Source organism: Ciconia boyciana, chromosome 17, assembly GCF_034638445.1.
Source record: "Ciconia boyciana chromosome 17, ASM3463844v1, whole genome shotgun sequence".
Classification (NCBI taxonomy): Eukaryota; Metazoa; Chordata; class Aves; order Ciconiiformes; family Ciconiidae; genus Ciconia; species Ciconia boyciana.
The window spans coordinates 621,693-641,485 of record NC_132950.1 but is presented as its reverse complement, the minus strand read 5'-3'; the positions used below and the strand labels follow the sequence as shown (position 1 = coordinate 641,485).

Genomic DNA, 19,793 nt, shown 5'->3' with positions numbered 1-19,793 from the left:
AAGACACTGATTTACTGTTGGCAACAGTCCTGCTGCAATTAGGAGATTGAACTGGAGACCTCTGGAGGCCCCTTCAACCAATTCTAAATACAATTCAAGACCAACTTTTTCTTGGAAAAGGTTATGGAGGATGGAATAATCAATAGGCAGCTTACAACTGCCTTTTTTTTTTCCCCACTGTGGTTCAGTTTGTAATTATCTCTGAACAGGCCTGCTCATGCCTGCAGCTTAAAACATCAATAGCTACATATGCTTTGTAAACTATTTGTAAATGTTTTTAGAACATGCCATGATATAAATTGTCAGGGAAGTTGAACAAGAGACCTCCAGAGGTATCTTCCAACCTAAATTACACTAAGCATCTGGGATTCTACCTTTTTATTTTAGTATAAATGTAGTAAGAGGCAAAACATAAATTCTGCAGTTGGTCCAAGACAAATTTTAAAATTCAGCAGTGTTTTCCCAAAAGTTTTATGTAACCTGTTAGGCTCTTACCCAGCTGCTAGTGAAATACAAGTCTGTGTGACCCGTTTGAGGTAAAGGGTTTTCATGTGTATTTGTGGCAACTCTGTTCACCTGGATTTGCACACAGTAAACTACTGTAGAGCTGGACCTTGACAGATGATGGGAAGGGCCTAGGGAAGGTCCTCCCATAGCAGCAACATCTCCAAGGGGTGTCTTGCTGCACATGGTGACTTCGTTCTTTTCCAGTGTGAGGGCAGAGAGGTAAGGGAGGAGTCTGTGTCCTTTTGTGAGCACAGGCTGTGAGACTCATCCCTGCAGAGAGAGGAACCCAGTCAGCTCTAATGTGCAGTGAACAGCCATGAAGGAATTGTGCCTCTCCTGCCCCGTCATCCCAGACTGGGATCTTGAAGCTGTGGGGAATCAAGTGAGCAGGATGAAAGGTGCTGCAGATAGTTGCGTGTGTAGAGGCAGAGGCTGGGAGGGAGCTCTTCCATGCATTGGCCTTTCTCGCTTTCCGCTGCATTACTAGTTCATCTTATTGTCTTTTGCCAGAAGACCCATTGCTCTCTTTTGCTTCCTACCCTTGCTTTGCTGCAGACCACAGTCGTCGCTCCATGCTGCTGTGCTGGGAGGGAATCAGCTGTAACTTTGTCTATCTTTTTAATGTTTATTTCCTCTCTTTTTTCCTTTGCTTGTCCTGGCTGTGGCTTTTCTCTGGGGCTGGGTACAGATGGATCTTTGTGATACTGACAGCGATGAGGAGATTCTGGAGAGGATACTAGAGCTCCCGCTTCAGAAGAACCACAGCAAGAAATTGTTTAGCATCCCTGAAGTGACTGAGGATGAGGACGAAGATGAGGATGAGAAGTGTGTTATGGAGGAAAAGGCAGACCCTCAAGACTCCTTGGAAAAGCTTACCTACCATTCAGGAAGGACAGAGAAGCCGCTCAACATCAAGGAGCCATTTCTAAAGGCAGATGGGAGTAATACCTCCATGGATCTGTCCGCTCAGACTCTGCAGGAGGAGCATGGTGTTAAGGAGAGCAGAGGAGATGCTGACCATGCGAATCCTGCCTTTGTCCAGCTGGCCTGGAGTCAGAAGAAGTCAAACTGGAACTGGGGCTACCAAGAGAATGATCCGAAGTCTGGGACTGGGGCAAGTCCCTCATGGAGCAAGAAGAAGGGAAATAATTATCGAGAGAAGATCCGGAGTCGTCCTGAGATGGGTAGGAAGAGACAGAATGATTTAACAGAGCACTGCAGTCGTCTGCTGGGCAACTGCAGCCAGATGGGAGGCAGGTTATACAGAGCTCCTAGCCTCAGGGAGGAGCTGAACATTGTGAGCAGTGCTGGTGGTAAGGAGGGGTTTGATATGTACAGTCATGCCAGAGAAGGCACCTTACGAAAAAACCACATGAAAGCAGTGGTTTCAGGGTTTGCAGAACCTGCTGTGATGGCAACACACTACTCCAGCCCCAGGAGCCTGGAAATAGACATTGAATATGACTCTGAAGATGATCAGGATTCGACCTGTGCATCCCCGCCTGAGAGCAGGCTGTGGCCAGAAAGGTCCCAGAGCTGTCAGGGGGACTGGAGTGATTGCTCCAGTCAATCTGAGGCTGCCCACATGGATGGCAGAAGGGACCTGACCAGACTGGAGATGATGGAAGAGCAGGGTATGGAGTGGGCTGGGTCTCCGAGCAGGCACCTGCGATTCTTCTGCCAGGAGAAGGAAGCACTGAGGTGTGAGATCAGTTCTGAGGAGCAGGGCTGGGAGCTGGACTGTAAGTCACCTGGCTGGAGAAGGAGGCTCGAACATCCTTTGAAGGGGATACGTAGCACCTCCTTGCACAAAAGGGTTGGGTGACTTTTCCTATTCTGGCTTTGAAGCAGCTTGCAGTGGCGTTAGCTTCCCTCTGCTTCCCTGGCCTGCCTGTATCTTGCTTTGTTCAGTGTTGTCCAGAGAAAGGACCCTCCTCTAGGATTGTCTGGAAGAATATCTGAGAGATTCTGTAGTTCTGTGCTGCTCCGTGGCTTTCCTTGTATTAGCTGCTTCTGCTTTTCCTGCTAACTGATCGAGTGTCACCGATGCAGTATTCCTTTTCGCACTGGGTCTTCCTCCCCGTGGCAGGAGGCTGTGGGACCCAAATGAAAATCCCTGGTGTAATAAGCTGATTTGTGAAAGCTTTGTGCAGATGATGACTGTAATGTCATTGCCTCCCCTCGAAATGCCCTTTCCTGCATCCTCACGCTCAGCAAGGGGATCATCACTGGTGCCTGGCAGGGAGCCTGCCTGTACTTAGTTCTGTTTTCCAGTTCCCTTGGTATTTTCAGCTCTGGAGTGTCCCTGAAGAGGAATGTTGCATTTGGATGCACTGCTCTTTGTGGAGTGCGTTTGGGCTGAGCGCTGTTCACGTGAGTCAGAAGGCAGAGGCTGCTACTAACTCTCTGGTGGTTCCTGTTGCAGGCGTCCGGCCATAAAGATCCTAGGGGCCAGGAGCTGCCTGGCACAGCTGCCTGGCAGGCCCCCAGCAGAAGAGGGAACAAGAGTGTAAGGAGAAGCCAAATGCAGAAACCTTTGCTCTCTAGTCCAGGTGAGTGAGCAAGGGGAGAGAGTTGGGCAGCAGGAGAGAGGGAGGCTATTGGTAATGGCAGGGAGAGGCTAGTAGGCAGTATTTGAGCCGTGCAGGGCCATGGCAGAGGAATGGTGCTGACATTGTCTTTGCTGTGTCCCCTGTCTGCGTGCAGGTCCTCCAAGGAGCACCACTTCAGAAACCTCTGTTAAAGATGATGGCATTAGAATATTTGTGGCTCTTTTTGACTACGATCCCGTTTCTATGTCTCCTAACCCTGATGCAGCAGAAGAGGAGCTCCCATTTAAGGAGGGACAGATCCTGAAAGTAAGAGTACACCTTAGTGAACGTCTCCTACTCTGTATGGATCCATCTGATGTTCCAGGGACAGCACAAACCTTGGGAGGCAGAGCCTCCTTCATCTTGGGAGTTTCCTTAGCTTCCCTTTCTCCTTTCTCTGTGCATCTCAGTCCCCGTAGCATAAACAGTCTCTGGCCTGTCTTTTCCCTTGCAGGTATGCGGAGACAAGGACGCTGATGGCTTTTACAGGGGTGAATGTGCAGGAAGGGAGGGGTACATTCCCTGCAACATGGTATCAGAAGTCCAGGTGGAGAATAATGAAATCAAGAAGCAGCTCCTAAAGCAAGGGTTCCTGCCTGCCGATACACCGATGGAGAGCATAGGTACTGTATCTCCTTTATGTGTGTGCTGTACTATTGTCAGCATGTTTCTTTGCTGAAACGTGGAAAGCTTAGTCGTGCTGTCAAGCTGTGTAGCCAGGGCAGCCCACCAAAACGATCTCTAGGGCTGGTCCCCAGGTTCTGAAGACTTGTTTAGTGTCTGTTGCAGCAGCAAGCAGGGAGGTCTCGATGGATGAGGGAGGCAGGTGTTCTGAGGTCTCAGTTCATACCTGACTCTACTGCAGCACAGTGCTGCCCAAGGCTGCATTTGCAGCTGCTGGAGCTGCTCCTGTGCTTGAGGTGTCATGTCTGTGAACTCAGCACGGAGTGTGAGTGAGGCTGATCCTCGCTAGAGAAGGGAAACAAAACAGTTTGAAGAGCAGCTGAAGGATGCAAACAAGAGTTTTCACTTTTGTGTTCTCTCCTTTGTTTTGTGAGTCTGTAATTGAACCCGTAGGGGTGACCCTGCTCTTGGGTGAGAGAATCTGTGACTTGGGAATGGAGGAAGATGGGGAGAGACTTGTGGGGAAGGGGAAGGAAGGGTGTGAGACAGCAAGGTAGGCAGTCAGGAGCGTACAAGGAGCAGACGTGGTCTCCTCCTTACTCAGTCCCTGAAGTAAGTGGTTCAGTGCTTTATGCACTGCGGAGACTTTCCTGTTTCTTCCCACTCGTGTACTCAGAGAGAGGAGAGGAACCTTCCCTGCAATGTGCAGCCATCACAGCTTGGGATGAGTTAGGTGACTGTGAGCTGCCCCGAGACTGCTGTCATACATACTGGTGTCCCAATGCCTCTCCCTTATCCCTCCCGTCTCTCGTCCTGCACCTCTCTGTGTACTCTCTGCTATCAGTGGCAATTGTTTGACCTGCTCCACTTGTTAAAACAAGAGGAAATTCTTGTTTTGGCTGGCCACTGTTTCCCTACCAGTTCAGCAGGGTAAAACAGCACAAGTGTGGGTCTGATGGCAAAGGTAAGCCCTGACATTGACTGAGCTGTTCCACTGCCTCTCACAGGCAGTGGAGGAAAAAAACCCAACCAACCCCGCCCCCAAAAAACCCCAAGAAAAAAGCGGCAATCCAACTTGTTTCCATTTCCTTGCAGTGAGACCCAGTATCCAGCCCTAGAGGCTAAGGGGCTGACAGTGCCCAGCTCCTAAGTGTGGGTTTCTGGAAGGTTGATCCTGAGGAGCACAGGGGTCGAAGCAGTTGCTTTCACTTTGTGGCTATGTGATTTTTTGGTAGGTTTGGTCCTTTGGCCTCTCTTATGTCTAGGGACATTTGAGTAAGGCTTTTTTCACACTTGAGACATTCATAATGTTTCTCCTGCATGTATCCTCTGGTGCCCAGAGATGACTCTATGCCTGTGGTGGCCTTTGTCCCTGTGTGGATACACAAGGGTCTCTGTCCCCTGCCCCACTGCATACTCTCGGAAGAATAAAGGAACTTAATAGCTCTGAGACTTCATGAAATGTAGTGGGTTTGAAAGTTTTCAGGAGGGTAGTGGTAGTGAAAAAATCATACCTTATGCATGCACACAGAGAGTAAACCTTGTTTCCTTAGACAGCCGGGCTGTATGTACCTCTGTTGTTTTCCTGCTGCCATAAACCCGTATTACAGCCTCATAACTAAGAAAATGCCTTGGAGGGGTTGGTCTGGGAACTCCTTCTGCAGGCTCATCTGGAGACTCATCCAGTACTGACCCTGCTCAGTGCAGAAGCTTTAGCTAGAGACCTCCCCAGATCCCTTCCCACCTCAGTGAGTTGACAGGGTGCACCTCACCTGGCATTTTTCAAGTGTTTTATTTCATCCTTATGATGCTGCTTCTGAAAGAGAAAGTGCAGCAAAGTTTGTCTGATGTGTACTGTGGTATGGCTAATGGGCATAAATACAATGTGGATTTCTGCGTGTATTTGGGATGTGGATCATGCCTCATCTTAGTCCACATGAAAGAAATGGAGATTTGGGTTTTGCCCATAGAAGTCACGATGTCTGCTTCCCAGGCATGTCATGCTACTCTGTTGCCTGTTCACTCTTCAAGATGCTTTTCACTTTCCGTTCACTGTCTGTTTCTCTTGTCTATTTATTTGCTTTTTTGGATTTTTATTAAGGAAATGGCACATTTTCTCCACCTCCACGCCGCCAAACCGTCCCTCCTCCAAAACCCAGACGCTCCAAGAAAGGTCTGTGTCACCCACTGCTTCCGCTTTGATTTTTGCTATAGGATTACAGACTGCATTGAATTTTTACTACTTGCTTACAGGACCGTCAGATGTTTGTCTCTGTACGACTTCTAGGAAGTGGAAAGAGAACCCATCCCTGTGCTGGTGTTAAGTTTTTAACAACAGTGATGTCTTTTATAGTTTTGGAGCTTGACCTCTGCTTCTTGTTATGTCCCTGAGTCATGGTTACTGGTGTAGACTTTGAGTTGCATGAATGGTTTGCTTCTGTTGTTTGCTGCCTTGGTCTTTGTTCTTTTTATTGTTTGTCAGTTGTGTCGTGTGGTCACTGTTGAAAGGTGAACTCTCACTGATGAGGCATTTTCTTCCCCCAGCAGGGCTGGATAAACAGGAGGAGTACCAGTCTCATCCAGGTGAGAATTGCTCTTTTTTACTACGAGGAGATAATGCATGATCGTAATACAGACGCGTTTTGCAGTCAAGGGCCAATGCAAGACCCTGTAGTGCTGCTTCAGAGCACTGTAAGAAAATGGTCATTCTCACGGAAGAAGAGTTTTAGTTCTTTTAATTTAGTAGTGGATGCAGTGACCTTTGACTAAACAGGGAGCGTTTGAAGGTGGAGGAGGTGGAGGTTTGAGGGTGTGCTTTGGTTGAAGGTGGAGGTTTGAGGGTGTGCTTTGGAGGAGCAGGGAAATCTCTTACTCGTCTGATGCCATGGTCCTTAAAATCCCAGGTCCCTTGAGAGGGTGCTCACTCTGCTTAGATGCACAGTCATCTGTTGATGTCCAGAGAGGTGAAGCCTGCAAACCCCTTTCTAGCCCATCCAGTGTTGACCTGAAGCAGGGTTTAAATCTGTAAGATGAAGGACGGGACAATGTGTGTTTTCTGTAACACCAGACTTTGCTTTTGTAGACTCAGAGCAGGTCTGTAAGTAATGGGGCTGAGCAGGCAGGTGGTTGTGAAAGTGCAGCGTGTTCCCTGGATGATGAGGCCTGCGCTCCCCTTTGTGCTGAGCTCTGTGCTGCTGTGGCTGGGCTGCCAGCCAATGCTGTCCAGGGCTGTTGCTGTTCCCCTGGCACTTGGAGGATAAATTTTGTACGTCAATAGCAGATCATTGCGTGGAGGGAGGAGAAATGTCTATTCGAGACACTATAAAGAGACTGCTGTCTTCTGTGTGTGTGTGTATGTATATAAAATACATATACATGTGTGCGTAAAAATAGAAAACATAAAATAAAACATTCCTGTATATATGGGCAGGACACCAGGATGCTGGAATGGGAAGATGTCCCCACTTTTGTGCTTGTGAGGTGATACAGGAGATCAGAAAACTGCTTTACCAAATGTCTCTAGGGCCTCTAAGATCTCTCTCCCATTCAGTTTCCCTCTAGTATTCTTTTTGCTCAGTCCACTCCAAGAATGTGAAGGAGTTGCTGTGATTTGAAATTTTGTCCTAGAACTTCCAGCTCAGGATATTTTGTTTTATTTTTGTCCTGTAGGACAGAAGCATAAAGACTTTGAAGCTGAACTGCTGACTCCTCGAAGTATGGTGGCTGTCTTTGACTATAACCCTAAGGAGAGCTCTCCAAATGCAGATGTAGAGGTAACCACCAGCTGTTCACTCCTTTTATAGGTTTCTTTTTCCTCTCTCTTTTTTTCTTCTATTCCAAGACACTTAGCACTTCGGTCAAAACAGAGACGATTATAACTTGTCAATATTACTGCTAAAAAGGGATTGGCTGAAGTTATAAAATGTAGGGTTTGCTGGTATGTTCTCTCATGCATTGTCTGATAACAGTGTTCAGTTATCTGTGAAGAATATGAAGCAGTATATCCCTAATGATTTTCAGTATGTGTCTCAGCAAAACTATGCGAGCATCTCATGGCCTCGTAGCATCCTCTAGTGATTAGACAGGACTAAGCAGATCTTGGGCAGGAGGAAGCAGCCCCTGCTGTTAGCAACTTATCCAGGGCACGCTCTGGTAAAAGAAAAAACCTGCTTACGGGTTTGAATGGACTTCTGATACTTAAGATGAGCATGTCTTTTGTGTTAAATACTTGTGTAGGTCTTTGTTCAAGCAAGAAGACTTAGCTCCAATTTAATGGACCAGTCTTCTAAGTTCTTGCTTTTCAAGCAGTCCTTACATATAATCCAAACAGTATTTTTGTGGATAAGTCTGTTTCAGGTGGAGAGATTGCAATGCAGAATCCTTTCTGCAAAAAACCTTTCTAAATTAGAACATGCTCTGTTCTCTGTTCCTCCATAGCAGTGTTAGTCTACTCTAAGCAAACGCAAATATGGGGTTTGGATTCAGATTCTTTCCATGCATCCAGAAAGGAGTGTATGGCCAAGAGGTGGCACAGTTCAGGTAATGCTTGCCTCCCAAACTGAGGGTCTCATGAGCAAGACAGACTGCTTTTGAGGACAGTGTGTTGTAGGGATGGTGGATTATCTTGGCAGAGACACAATGAGAGCATGTATCTGGCCAAAGAACACTTCTGAGCCCTTGTCAACAAGAAGATGACTGTGTTTTTTTGCAGTGATTTGGTCTTCCTAGAACCTTCCCTATGGACAGAGCTCAAATTATTGAAACAAACTGTTGCATTTCTGTTGCATTGTTGGAGATGCTCCCCGTTCACACTCCCAGAAAATTTGGTCACCTCTTTTGCTAGAAGGCTGCAGCTGCTGTTTGTGAACTTGCACCAAGACATAGTAGGATCAGCTGCGCTGTTCTGTGTGTCTTTGAGGGAAGTTCCCTACAAGTGTCTTTCTGCTAGAACAAAGTAATTCACAGCCAACAGGAGGAACCTGCAGCCTCCAGAGATAAATTGAGTACTAGGGATATAATAACGTAAATATATTAGAGGTAGGTCCCTTCCAGCTAACGCTTCTATGAAGTGCATATAAAGCCAGTGTATCTTGAGTGGGACACAGCCTGTTTGGAGACTCCACCTTTTCTATCTTAGAGCAGCTTTTTTGCTGTAACTGGGCAGTTTCTTCCATTAGAAGAGACTGCTTACACCTTTGTGCTCAGTTTTGTGCTCCATGGAGCGCATGCTGAGGTTGCTGACAGGACAGACAGATGGGATGGTGATGGGTCACGTGTGTTGTGCAGTAATGTTCTCTTTCCAGGCCAAATCTTCCCGTTTGTATGCATTCCTGCTAGTGACTAATCCCTGAGCATTGCACACAGAACAGGCTCATCCAAGGGAGCGGGATTTAGTACTTATATTTAAAGAAATTAAAGGTATTTCTGGGGCTCGTTCAGCTTGTTCTCAACATACCTTTCCAGAACAGGTGGTAGGTACTATTTTGAAGCCTTATTAAAATTGGTTTAAGAAATAGGCTTTGCTCTTGTCTTAATTTATTAAATGCTTCCTTAGCACTGAATTCCACAGTTACCCACTTCAGTTGCTCTTCTGCATCCTGGTCTTGCAAGTCTTAACACAGTGGCCTCCCTCCCTCAGGGTGAGATTGTGCAAAAAGCCCAGGGTGACCTTGTGTTTCTGGTGAGAAATTCCAGGCCGTGCTTCTCCTGTGACTGTTGTTCTCTTGCTCTTTGCAGGCTGAACTGACTTTCAGTGCTGGGGACATTATCACTGTGTTTGGGTCCATGGATGATGATGGATTCTATTATGTAAGTACGGGGGTTGGGAAGGTCCTGTCGCTACATCTGAAATCGTTGGAGTCCATCTAGTGGCAGGAGAGCAGAAATCAGGGAACAAAATATTCTGCTTTTGGAAAAAAAATAAACCCATATCTGCTTAGTGCAGGGCAGATTGTTTCTGGCAGTCCATGCTCCTCCTGTAAACCCAATATCCAAACGGTTCTGAGTTTATTTCTTGGCATAACTTGACTCCAGGTTTCCCAAAGCTTAGGATGCATTTTTCTGTACGTACGTCAGCTGAATCAGCATCTGCTATAAGCTAATTTGTCACCAGGCACTTAGACAGATGGTGTCATCCATAGCAGGAGGCTAAAATGGTAACATAAGAATAAAAATCTATGATGACCCCCATCCGGCCGTACTTCAACTTGAACAAGCACTGGTATCTGTTTAATTTACTCTGCATACCTGGGGACTGTGCCTGCCAATGAGCTGTGTGCTGGACACGATCCTTGGCCCTTGGATCATCCACCTTTTCCTGTACAGAATGCAGTGTGTCTTCACACATAAAAGTTGAGGTTCAGCTCCAGGTAAAGTCTGGAGGGGATCACCGTGAATGTTTTATTTGACTTCTTTTATAGTTTTGGCCAAACAACGTTGCTGGGGTTGTTTTTGTCTTGCTCAACCACCTGCTGTTGAACTGGAGATAATTTTTTAGGAATACAGCCAAGCTTGATTTGCACCTCTGGACCTCAGTGAGCACTGAAGCAATGCCTACAGGACATTGTACCAGTAGTACCTAATTCTTTAGAAAAATAAATAAGTACCAGAGCAAATCCAAAGGCCTTTAGAAAGCTTGTGGCACAGTCATATTGCAGTTGCTTCCAGGATAGCAGTGGAAATTTTTTGAGTTTGTAGAAGTGACCATGTTGCTGGAATATATTTGTCACGGCTTGCTGCCACATTTTCTTCTCTTCTGTGTTTTTGCACTCTCAATTGTTCCAGAACTAAGAAAGAATGTGAGTCGTGAAATTTGCTGAGGATCCTTCCAACATGACTGTGTTGCTGGGCTTCTCTCAGACCCTAGCCTAGCCTTCTCTGCATGGGACTGCTCCTCTATTTATTATTTCTCCATCAGCCAGGAAACCTGATGTGAGAACTGAATGTTGATCTTGCAGGGAGAGCTGAACCAACAGAGAGGGCTTGTCCCATCTAACTTCTTGGAAGCTGTAACTTCGGATGGAGGCATGGTTGATGAACTTCATTCAAAAGATAAAGAAGCTTTTCCGCTGAGTGCTGAGAGCCAGGTAAGATTGTGTGGCTTTGCATAGTACAGACATCCAAACAGTGGTGTGGCTGGAGATTGGGCATTGCACAGCATGCAGCATCTGATGGAATAATTTAAATTACTGCATGCAGCTGAGTTCATCCCATGGAAGATGCTCAAAAGTTTAGAAGGGACTGCTAGGAGCTCTTCTTGAAGACTTACCTATAGTGCAAAAAGAGGCACACAGCAGCAACATCCACTGGGGCCTCAGTCTCATTAGGGTCAGGTGAGCAAAGAGCATCCCAGGTCCCACCAGGAAATTCTTTTGATCCACAAAAGGGTCAGTGGTGAAATCCTGCTGCAAGCAAAGCAGTTCAGCCAGCTCCCCAGACACATTAAATTCCTCAGATATGCTCATATCCATGCCAAAGAGTTCTGGAGTTGACGACACCCAAACGCCAATGCTCTTCCAACCATCCGGAGTTAGATATATCTTAATCCAGTCCAAGGTGCTTCCAGATAAATTCAAAACACACTGGGGCGTTTCCCAAAGAGATCTGTGGGATGGATCCTAAGGCTTTGAAAGCATCCCACAGATGCAAGGAATTCAAAGGGTGAGCTAACCCCTTGCATTGTGTTGCTGATACTCTTGAAACAAATGCTTAAGCGGGAGATCTGGGTCATCTGCCAGATTCGGTCAGTCCTCAGTGGGTGAGGCCAAAAGTGTAGCACCTCCCCTGGTCACTCCTGGACCTCATATGCTGTGTCATTCTAGACAGTGGGAGGCAGGGAGGGACACAGCTTGGTCCCAGCTCACATGTACTCAACCTTCAGTTCTTGGGAGGTTATTGGCACCATCAAGTGGTGCCAGACCCATAAAAGTGTGTAAGAACAGGCCCAGATTGGCTTTGAGCCAGTCCTTAAGGAAGTATGTGACCCTGAATCCTCCTCTGTTGAACTCTCCACTGGTGCCATCCTAGCTTTCCTGCTCTCTGCAGCATTCCTTGTCCTATTTTTCGTGCTCAGCTCTTTCTTTTCTCTGTACCCACCTCCCATTTCTATCTTCAGATGCTGCCTGATCTCCCTTACGCTTTACCTGCAGCCCCATCTCTTGCTTCCAGGCATTTCAAGCTTTGTAGGTACAGGGTCTGCACTACAGCCTTGATGCCTTCTCACAAAGAGCAGGTGGCAGGCCTGGCTCTGAAATAAGGTTTGTGGGTGGCTTGCTGGATCATCTTCTAAACTCAGAAGTTGTCTAGGTCCCTTGTGCTTACCTGTTTAGGATACTCAGTCCCTTTCCTCCCAGCCCGTAAGTGCTGGTCCATGCTGGGGAATCACAGGTTAATAAGCTACCAGGATTTAAGAGCCCTGAGGTTACACAGGTCTAACTTTCCTGGGGGGAAACAAGCAGATTCGGTTTCCTTCTTCAGTTTCCCTCTCAAAATGATTTACTCTTCCCAAATTACTCATCTATTGGAATAGAGGGTGCCAAAAGAGACCTGAACCAGTAAAATTAAAACAGGTTGAATTCATAGTGTAGCGTATTACAGATCCAACCCTTCTCTCTGGCATCAACCAGCAGCAACAAGGGCCTGTTTCACATGCCAAGGGTCATTATTCCAGCCCCAGCCTGGGTCCTCCCAGAAACCATGGGGAAATTCAGGTAACCTTCAGGGCTTGGAGAGCTGATCTGTCACTTGCAGATGTGAAGGGTTTGGCTTAGCTAATGGTGTATTATTGAGGACAAGTAAGAGAGAGGAAATTGGCTGATAAACAGGGTAAGACATGCAACAAATCTGCCCTTATTTCAAGTATTCCTATTTGCATCGCACTCTCCTGTTTTACTGGTGAGGAAACTGTGACACCAGTTTGACCTACCGTGTCCCAGGCTTTGTCACAGACCACACAGGGTAACAAGGTCCTGTCTGCTCTGCTGCTGAGCAGGCAGCACGAGCTGCTCCTCCTTGCTGCCCTGCAGCTTGCTGCTGCTCAGCTTTCTTCTCTTCTTTCCACTGGTGCTGGGTTCAGCAGAGCGTGACTGTTCCCCTGGACACAGCAGTTTGGCCCAGATATCCCTGCATGCTCAAGGCTGTAAGCTTTTTTCCTGTGGTTCATGACACCTTTTTTTTTTTTAACAGAAATGCCTTTCAAATGTGATAAAAACAACCCATATAAAATAAACATGTTTCAGGCTTGCCTGCCCGTCAGACCTTTCCATTTGTTTCCCCTTCTCTCTGCCAGAGATCCAACAGAGCTTCCTCTTGCATTGGCTCTGACTTTGGGTCTGCAGAGCAGGATCTGTTGCCTTAGGTCAGGATTGATTTGGTAGTTTTGGCACTCAGCTGATCCATGAGCTGCTATTCGCTGTAGTCTCTGAAGTCTCTGGACTTGGAAAATTCAGTTGTTGATGATTAAGCCAATTTTATTTCAGTGGGAATCCACGTTAACTCTCTAGCCATGACTTTGTGTTGGCTGCTTCTGTGTAGTGACAGACTGCCTCCTGTCCTCCCCACTTCACTGGGATACCTGCCCTGGGTGATTCTGGCTTAGCACTCGAACTACGTGCAGTCCTGGCTCCTGCTTGTGCAGATCTATCTAAACAGCTTCCAAATATGAAGGGCTTGTTTGCCCCCTTTTAAAAGCAGTACATTTACCCTGCTCATAACCAAGCTTGTATTAGTTAACTACATTTAAGCATGGTTAGTGATTACCGAGGAGAGACAGAACCTGACCCCACTGAGTTTTTGGCTCTGTCACAGCAATCACAGTATCCCTACCTATGGGCAGAACACCTGATGGGTGAGGCAGAAGGAAGACCTCCTCCTGTAAAACATACATATTCTAAGGGCCATCCCTGAGCTGGAATGAACTCTCAGTGATACAGTCATGCCTGGGGCTTTCCAAACTCCAGTGACATACTCCATAGAGTTTAGGAACTTGCTTGTTAAAGTGTGTTGTTGGTATATGCAACACAAATGGAAGCACCTTTGCTGCTGCTGTTTGGGATGGGGGGAGTGGGGGATATGCAAAAAATCACTGAAGGCAAAAGATGCCTGGCAGCCTCTAGAGAAGCATTGTTTGAATCTTCTGAAAGACAGCATGGCAAAACAGACTCCCATCAAATTTTCCAGTTCCAGCTTGAGACCTAATGCATCAGGGAGCATGCATATGCACCATGGTATCACAGCAGAGCTTTGGACTTGTATTTAAGTTAGTTCCAGTCTTAACAGAAGCTTCTCCAGCATGATCATGAGTGATTTTTAAATCGCTTGTAACTTCTTGGATTTTATGTTTTCACCTTGTCTGTTCTTCACACTTCCCTTCTCCTTGCTGCTATGCCAAAGGCCTGAGAATAAGGACAATTTACTTTCCAAATTGAACTGGGGAAGATGGATCATTTTGAATTATTTCTGAGTAAATCTTAAAATGCTGGCAACTGAAAAAGGTGAAGCAGTTTAACTTTCAAACTGACAACATTTGGGGATTAGACTAAGCAATAAAAAATACAGCACGAAGAGGATTATCCAAGAAGTTATGATCACAAGCTAGGGTCCTGAACCACTCATGCTCACCAACTTAGAGCAGTTGCTTTAATGCTGCAGCTGTCAAATATTTTTGCATCAGTAATATGCAGTTTCTGTCAAAGACTGATTGTAAAGCACCTTCAGAAAGTGTTTGATTCTAATTTCATGTATTTATTTCTGCCTGTATTATGCACCCGTGATGGTTCTTTTCTTCAGAGAATGAGGAAGAGAAGAGTCCAGTGATAGATATGAATGATACATAGAGAGAGCAACCATGTAAGTTTGTATGAGAAGATCTCTTCAATCTCCCACCCAGCCTAGCATATTAAAGGGTCCTCCTATTGCACCTGCAGTTTACTCCTTTTCTTGCTTGTAGTTTGACAGGCTGGTTTGGGCTCTGCTAGCAAGCCCAGCTTCAAATCCTCTGGTGGCAGAACTTTACCTGCCAGATTGGTTCTGTATTAAAGATGAGCCGTGATCTGGTCAGCACATGAAATGCAATTGTTTGGAACAATTATCTGGTGGTTTTGGGAACCGTGATGGGACTCTGCTGGATATTCATGTTTCAAAAAGACTTGCTTTGTAATTCAGCCTGGCCATTCTACCACTGTTCAAGCATGTCAACAACCAAAGCTTCATTTAGCCTATGCAGGATATTGCTCAGGCTGAGCATGCCCCATATTCAGCCTGTGGTTTTTTTCTTCTTGATTTTACTCCTTCCTGAGTATAGTCCTGAAAAAACCCTGCACACCATCAACTTAAGAAAGAAGTAACTTTTAGTCCCTAAAACCAGCCTTGTGTGGATAATTGTTCTGTCTCACAGCACTTAAAGAAACAATTCTGGGGCTGGAGGGTGAGACCTCTGTTTTGGGGGGCAGTGGGAGAAGATCTGTGTTTTTCTTAATTTCAAGCATTGTTTTCCTGAAATTGTGCAAATCAGTAATACCTGAGATAGCACTGAAAACTGCCTCATGAAAACTAACGTGATTCTTCTGTTTATCAGCCCTAATAGCTTTTATCAGGATTTTGACAAGCAGTTTTTCCTTCATGTTTGTCTTGGGGAAGAAACCCTAATTTTAGTATCATTTGTCTCTTACCAGATGAATCTGTGAACTGGTTCTGTTGCTTTTTTGCCATATAGAGACCTCTGAGAGTATCTGCACATGTTTGTGTGTGTGAGTGCCTCTGTGTGTGGAAATCTGCCTGGGCATCATATACCACAGCTGGGAATCAGCAGGACTTTCAGCCACAAAGACAGGAAACTGCTAGTCACTTCCTTTTAACTGTTCGATATTTGATAATGACATTGAAACTGTGGTATCCTTATTACAGTAAATAATTGTGACACTTGTCAGTTGGCCTAGGTACCTGCCTCTCATTTTGCATGCAGTCTTCAATGCATAGCTCTACAGGAGAAATTGTATAAGGTTTGTTGGGCCACTTCAGATCTGCCCTAAAACTGTCCCAAATTTGCCAAAAAATGGTTTCCAGTGGTGCATGGGCACCAAGCCTCCGCTGCCCTGGCTGCACAGGGGCCTTTACATTGCTCCCCCATCCTTTGGGGCTGCTGAGCCAGGCAGCCCAAGGCCTGAGCTTCATAGGGGAGACCACTCACTGCATGTTGGTGAGACCCTTTCTGATGTTAGCTCAATGCTTTTGTGCATTTTATCCAAGGATTCTTCGTTGTACAACGCATAAATAGTTTCTGGAGCAGAACCCAGGGATTCTTTTGGTACACAGCTAACCCAGTAGGCTACCAAGTTAGCCCTCATCTGGCTTACTTTTTCTCTTTGCCTTCATAAATCTTGCATTACTAGCTGAAAATGGTTCATCTAGATTCATTCAGATTTATTTCCAGACTTCTCAGACCTGACTAGCACTTGGGCCATCAACACCAAGGGTTGCACCTTGCACGTGCGTGGTGCCAGGAAATAAAAGATTGCAGTTCATGCTGCAGCATTAGTTGGAGGAGTGGACCTTGCAGGCAGAGCGCAGCTTTCACAAGGGCCAGGCTGTGCCACGAAGCCTTCTCTAGCATGTCCTTGGCAGTAGCTGGCCTTTCAACACAGTGCTGCATATCTGGAGAGTCACAGAAGTGCCTCTGAAAGTGTGTGGAACAAGATTTCCAGGTGAAAATAGAGTGTGAGTTCAGGAAAAATCAGCCACTGTATTGTTTACTGTAATGAAAAGAGATGGAGAGGAGTTACTTGTCTGTCCCTGTGACCAGAGACCTTAGTTCAGGTAAGAGAGAGTCTGATGGCACTGTCACTTGGGACAGTTTAAAGTGATTGCTACAAGACAGTAGTTGACGCTCAACTTTCTGAGGTTGGAGGGGTCATATATTCACACCAAGACAGAGCTCTCTAAAAGTCCTGTACTCCTGTCTGCTCAGGACTGACTTGATAGGTATTGCATGTACTGAGTCTGACTCTAGAGAAGAGGTCTCTGCTCATCTCGTACCAGAAGTGCTTTCTTCCTGCAGCAGAGTGAAGCGATGGGAATACAGCAGCGTAACTTCAACCTGTGAGGGGAGGAGAGGTCACAGCCACTTTTTGTGCTCTGTGTCACACAGGAGGTGGGATGCTGAAACAGCAGTAGGGTGATAGAGCAGTGCTGCTTTTGGTTTTGACCCCAGGAAACTTTAAATAAACTAACTCACAGCCCATAAAGTGTGACTGTGCTATAGCTATGGCAGTAATGTTATGTCTGTGCATCTGCTTGATTCAGTAGCTTTCCTCAGGTGCAGTGTGGGACCAGGACCAAAGCACATCCACTCCTGCCAGTGAACTGCAAGCAACTGCTGTGATGCTCACACATTTCCTGTGCAGGGCTAATGTCTCTGCTCTTCAGTAATTCTTCCACCCCAGGCAGAGCATCCTGCTGCCGGTGCCACTAAGTCATCTTCCCTGTCGGAGCTGTGGCTGCTTACAGACCCTTAAGGGACATGCACTCAACTCTCCCTGACTTAGTGGGACCCAAGCAGAGAAATGATGAGGGCATGATGTTTCAATGTGCCAAGGAAGAGGACTCTTCCTTGGCACAGCTCCAGCCACTGTCACATTGTGTTTTGGGTAATGCCAAGATAGGATGTACAGCTGGGAGCTTGGAAGATGGTGCTTTGTGAAAGCTGTGTGGAAGATAAGGCAGTGGGACAAGTGCTGTCCTAGGCCTCGGAAACCCAGAGCCTCTTCCCTGGTGAACTTTGAAGCTTCTTGGAAAAGCTTACCCTGCCAAATCAGAAATGGTCACTGTCCAGACACCTAAGCCCAGCAAGAGGAGATCATGGAAAGAAGGCTGCTGCTGGGAACTGATCTGCCGTTAGTATTTTGTGAAGAGGAAACTGAGACCAGGACTAGGGCACTTTCTGATTTCTAAAACCCTTTCCAAAAGGAGCAGCATACAGTGCATCATTTGGGACTGTGGATCCCAGCTAACATTCTCGAATGCTCAGGTGACTTAGGAACACATATCAGTTGCTGTGTGCCACTTGATCCAAGACTTTTCCATGTCCTGCTCCATCATAAACGTTTTCTCCATTATTGGTGCCACTGCAGAGCATCAGACTTTGCTTTCTGCCCCTCCTGCGACTAGATCTGATGGATGCTGAGCAGCCTTGCAAGACTCTGAATTTCTCTTCTTACTAGGTCACTGTTGCAGAAGCCTCCTAGCTTAGCCAGCTTCCTTGAACTTCTGAAGGTCTGGCAGAGCCCTTGTTCTTATGAAGTTGTTTTTTTTTCTTAATGTTCTGCCTTCTGTTCCAGAGTGTGCTGGGAGCCCACCAGGCTCCCCCGGCCCAGGCAGCCAGCAGGCATACGTGGATGCATCAGTATCTATCCATCCCTGCTCTCAGGAGGTGCTTCACTTACAGCGTCTTCAGCTGTGAAGCAGCATCTTTCACCAAGTCCTCAGTGGGGCTTTTCTGCTGTCCTATTCTTAGCCCAAAGTTAAGGATTTTCAGAATGTCTGAGCTCAGGCAGGGTCTGGGTAGTGGGTACAAAAAAGTTTAAATCCACTGGAAACTTCCTAACTGCAACTGCATAGAGGAGCTGAGCCTTGCAGGGTGAGGGACAGACTGGTGGGGAGAAGGCAGGGTTCTCTGGCTGAGGTTTATGTTGGCGCCATGTCCTTCATCAGCTCTAACTTCTGCTTTTTTGTTTTGTTTTCTCTTTTTCCCACTCAGTTAAATCCAGATGGGTCTGTTGATCAGAGTGACTCCTCACCAACTCCTCCTACTCTACCACCTTCCTGCCTTGTCGTGGGCGAGCAGTGTCCAGAGCAGGCATCGCTGGCCGTTCTCAAATGCAGTGATGTACCTGGTCAGAGTAAAAAGAAGAGAGGCTTCTTCTTCAAAGGAAAAAAGCTCTTCAAAAAACTTGGGTCCAGTAAGAAAAATTAGCAAGGGATTTATTGTCCTGTAAAGACTGCCTGTGCAGTCCACACAGGGACTGAAAATTCAGGAGAAGCCCTCTGCAATAAGCTGATTAGAGTATTTTCATAGGGAAAAAGTGTATGTTGAATAGAGAAAACTCTTCAGTGGGTCTGTGAGCTGTGGTCTCTGCTGAGAGCCCAGCCGTGGATGCCCACCCAGCATGGGCAGTGGCTCTGAATACAGTGTCATGGCACTGGGGTGTGTGAGGCCTCAGCTCTAGGATACAGCTACCTCCGCAGTAGTGTGTCCTGCTCCATGCAGCCCTCAATGCACCAGTTCCCTGTAAATATTTTAATTTAAAAATTATATTCTGGCTGTAAGTTAGCTAAATGGCTTTTCCCAGCAAAGCCCTGGCCCCTTAGGAAGAGATCCCTTGTACTGCGCACCCTGGTATTTCTCTGGTCCAAAAGAGGTTGTGTCAACTCCTTCACTTCCTGCAAAGAAAATTTGCACTTTTCTGTTCCCGTGAATCCCCTTTGCTGTCTCTGGGCTGACGAGTGAGTTATTTGTACTGTAAACCTGTAAATATGCAGCTGTGCCTAGGAGCATCCCACACTGCCTCAGTCACGTTTCAGCACGAGGATTCCCATGGAGGAAGGAGCGATACCCTGAAGGGGGTCGATACTTCTGCCTATAGGGTGGGCTGCTGTAAGCTGCTCTTGGCTGGTTCACCTTGACCACACACTGGCTGGGGACTCCGCCTTATTTATTTATTTATTTATTTATTTATCTGTCGTCTGCCTCTTTCACAGTTTTATTTGGCTGTTTCACTGGGCTGCTCCTGAGTTGGAGCATTTGGAGAGCAGAGCTGGGGATGGAGAGTTTGCAGCTATTTTCATATGATATGATGTGTTCCTTGAGTTAAGACACATCCCTTTCTAAGCCACGGAGAGTTTTGTACTACATGGTTTCTATCCTTTTCAGTGTTTCTTTCTTTGCATGTTTCAGTGGGGTACTTGTTTTGAGAAGGACAGTTATGTGAGGTACATGAATGATGCCAGCACAGTGTCCACGAGTGTTGGTGATACGGTATGTTTTTATTTAATATCAAATTTTATTATAATAAAATCTAT

At 46.4% G+C, this 19,793-nt stretch overlaps 1 protein-coding gene across 6 annotated transcripts in view; it reads left to right on the top strand.

Moving 5' to 3' along the window:
• Nucleotides 1-19,793, top strand: part of TSPOAP1 (TSPO associated protein 1) — a 50,451-nt gene extending 30,658 nt beyond the window's left edge. For 2 of the 6 annotated variants that reach the window (XM_072882089.1, XM_072882094.1), the window contains 10 exons: nt 1,196-2,323; nt 2,933-3,059; nt 3,214-3,365; nt 3,553-3,721; nt 5,824-5,895; nt 6,267-6,305; nt 7,392-7,495; nt 9,459-9,530; nt 10,679-10,807; nt 18,472-19,793. In XM_072882089.1, the coding sequence (XP_072738190.1) occupies nt 1,196-2,323; nt 2,933-3,059; nt 3,214-3,365; nt 3,553-3,721; nt 5,824-5,895; nt 6,267-6,305; nt 7,392-7,495; nt 9,459-9,530; nt 10,679-10,807; nt 18,472-18,687 (2,208 nt within the window). In that variant the 3' untranslated portion in view covers nt 18,688-19,793. Of the gene's footprint in view, nt 1-1,195; nt 2,324-2,932; nt 3,060-3,213; nt 3,366-3,552; nt 3,722-5,823; nt 5,896-6,266; nt 6,306-7,391; nt 7,496-9,458; nt 9,531-10,678; nt 10,808-14,507; nt 14,568-18,471 lie in introns of all 6 variants that reach the window. The other 4 variants (XM_072882093.1, XM_072882088.1, XM_072882092.1 and 1 more) reach the window with 4 other exon arrangements.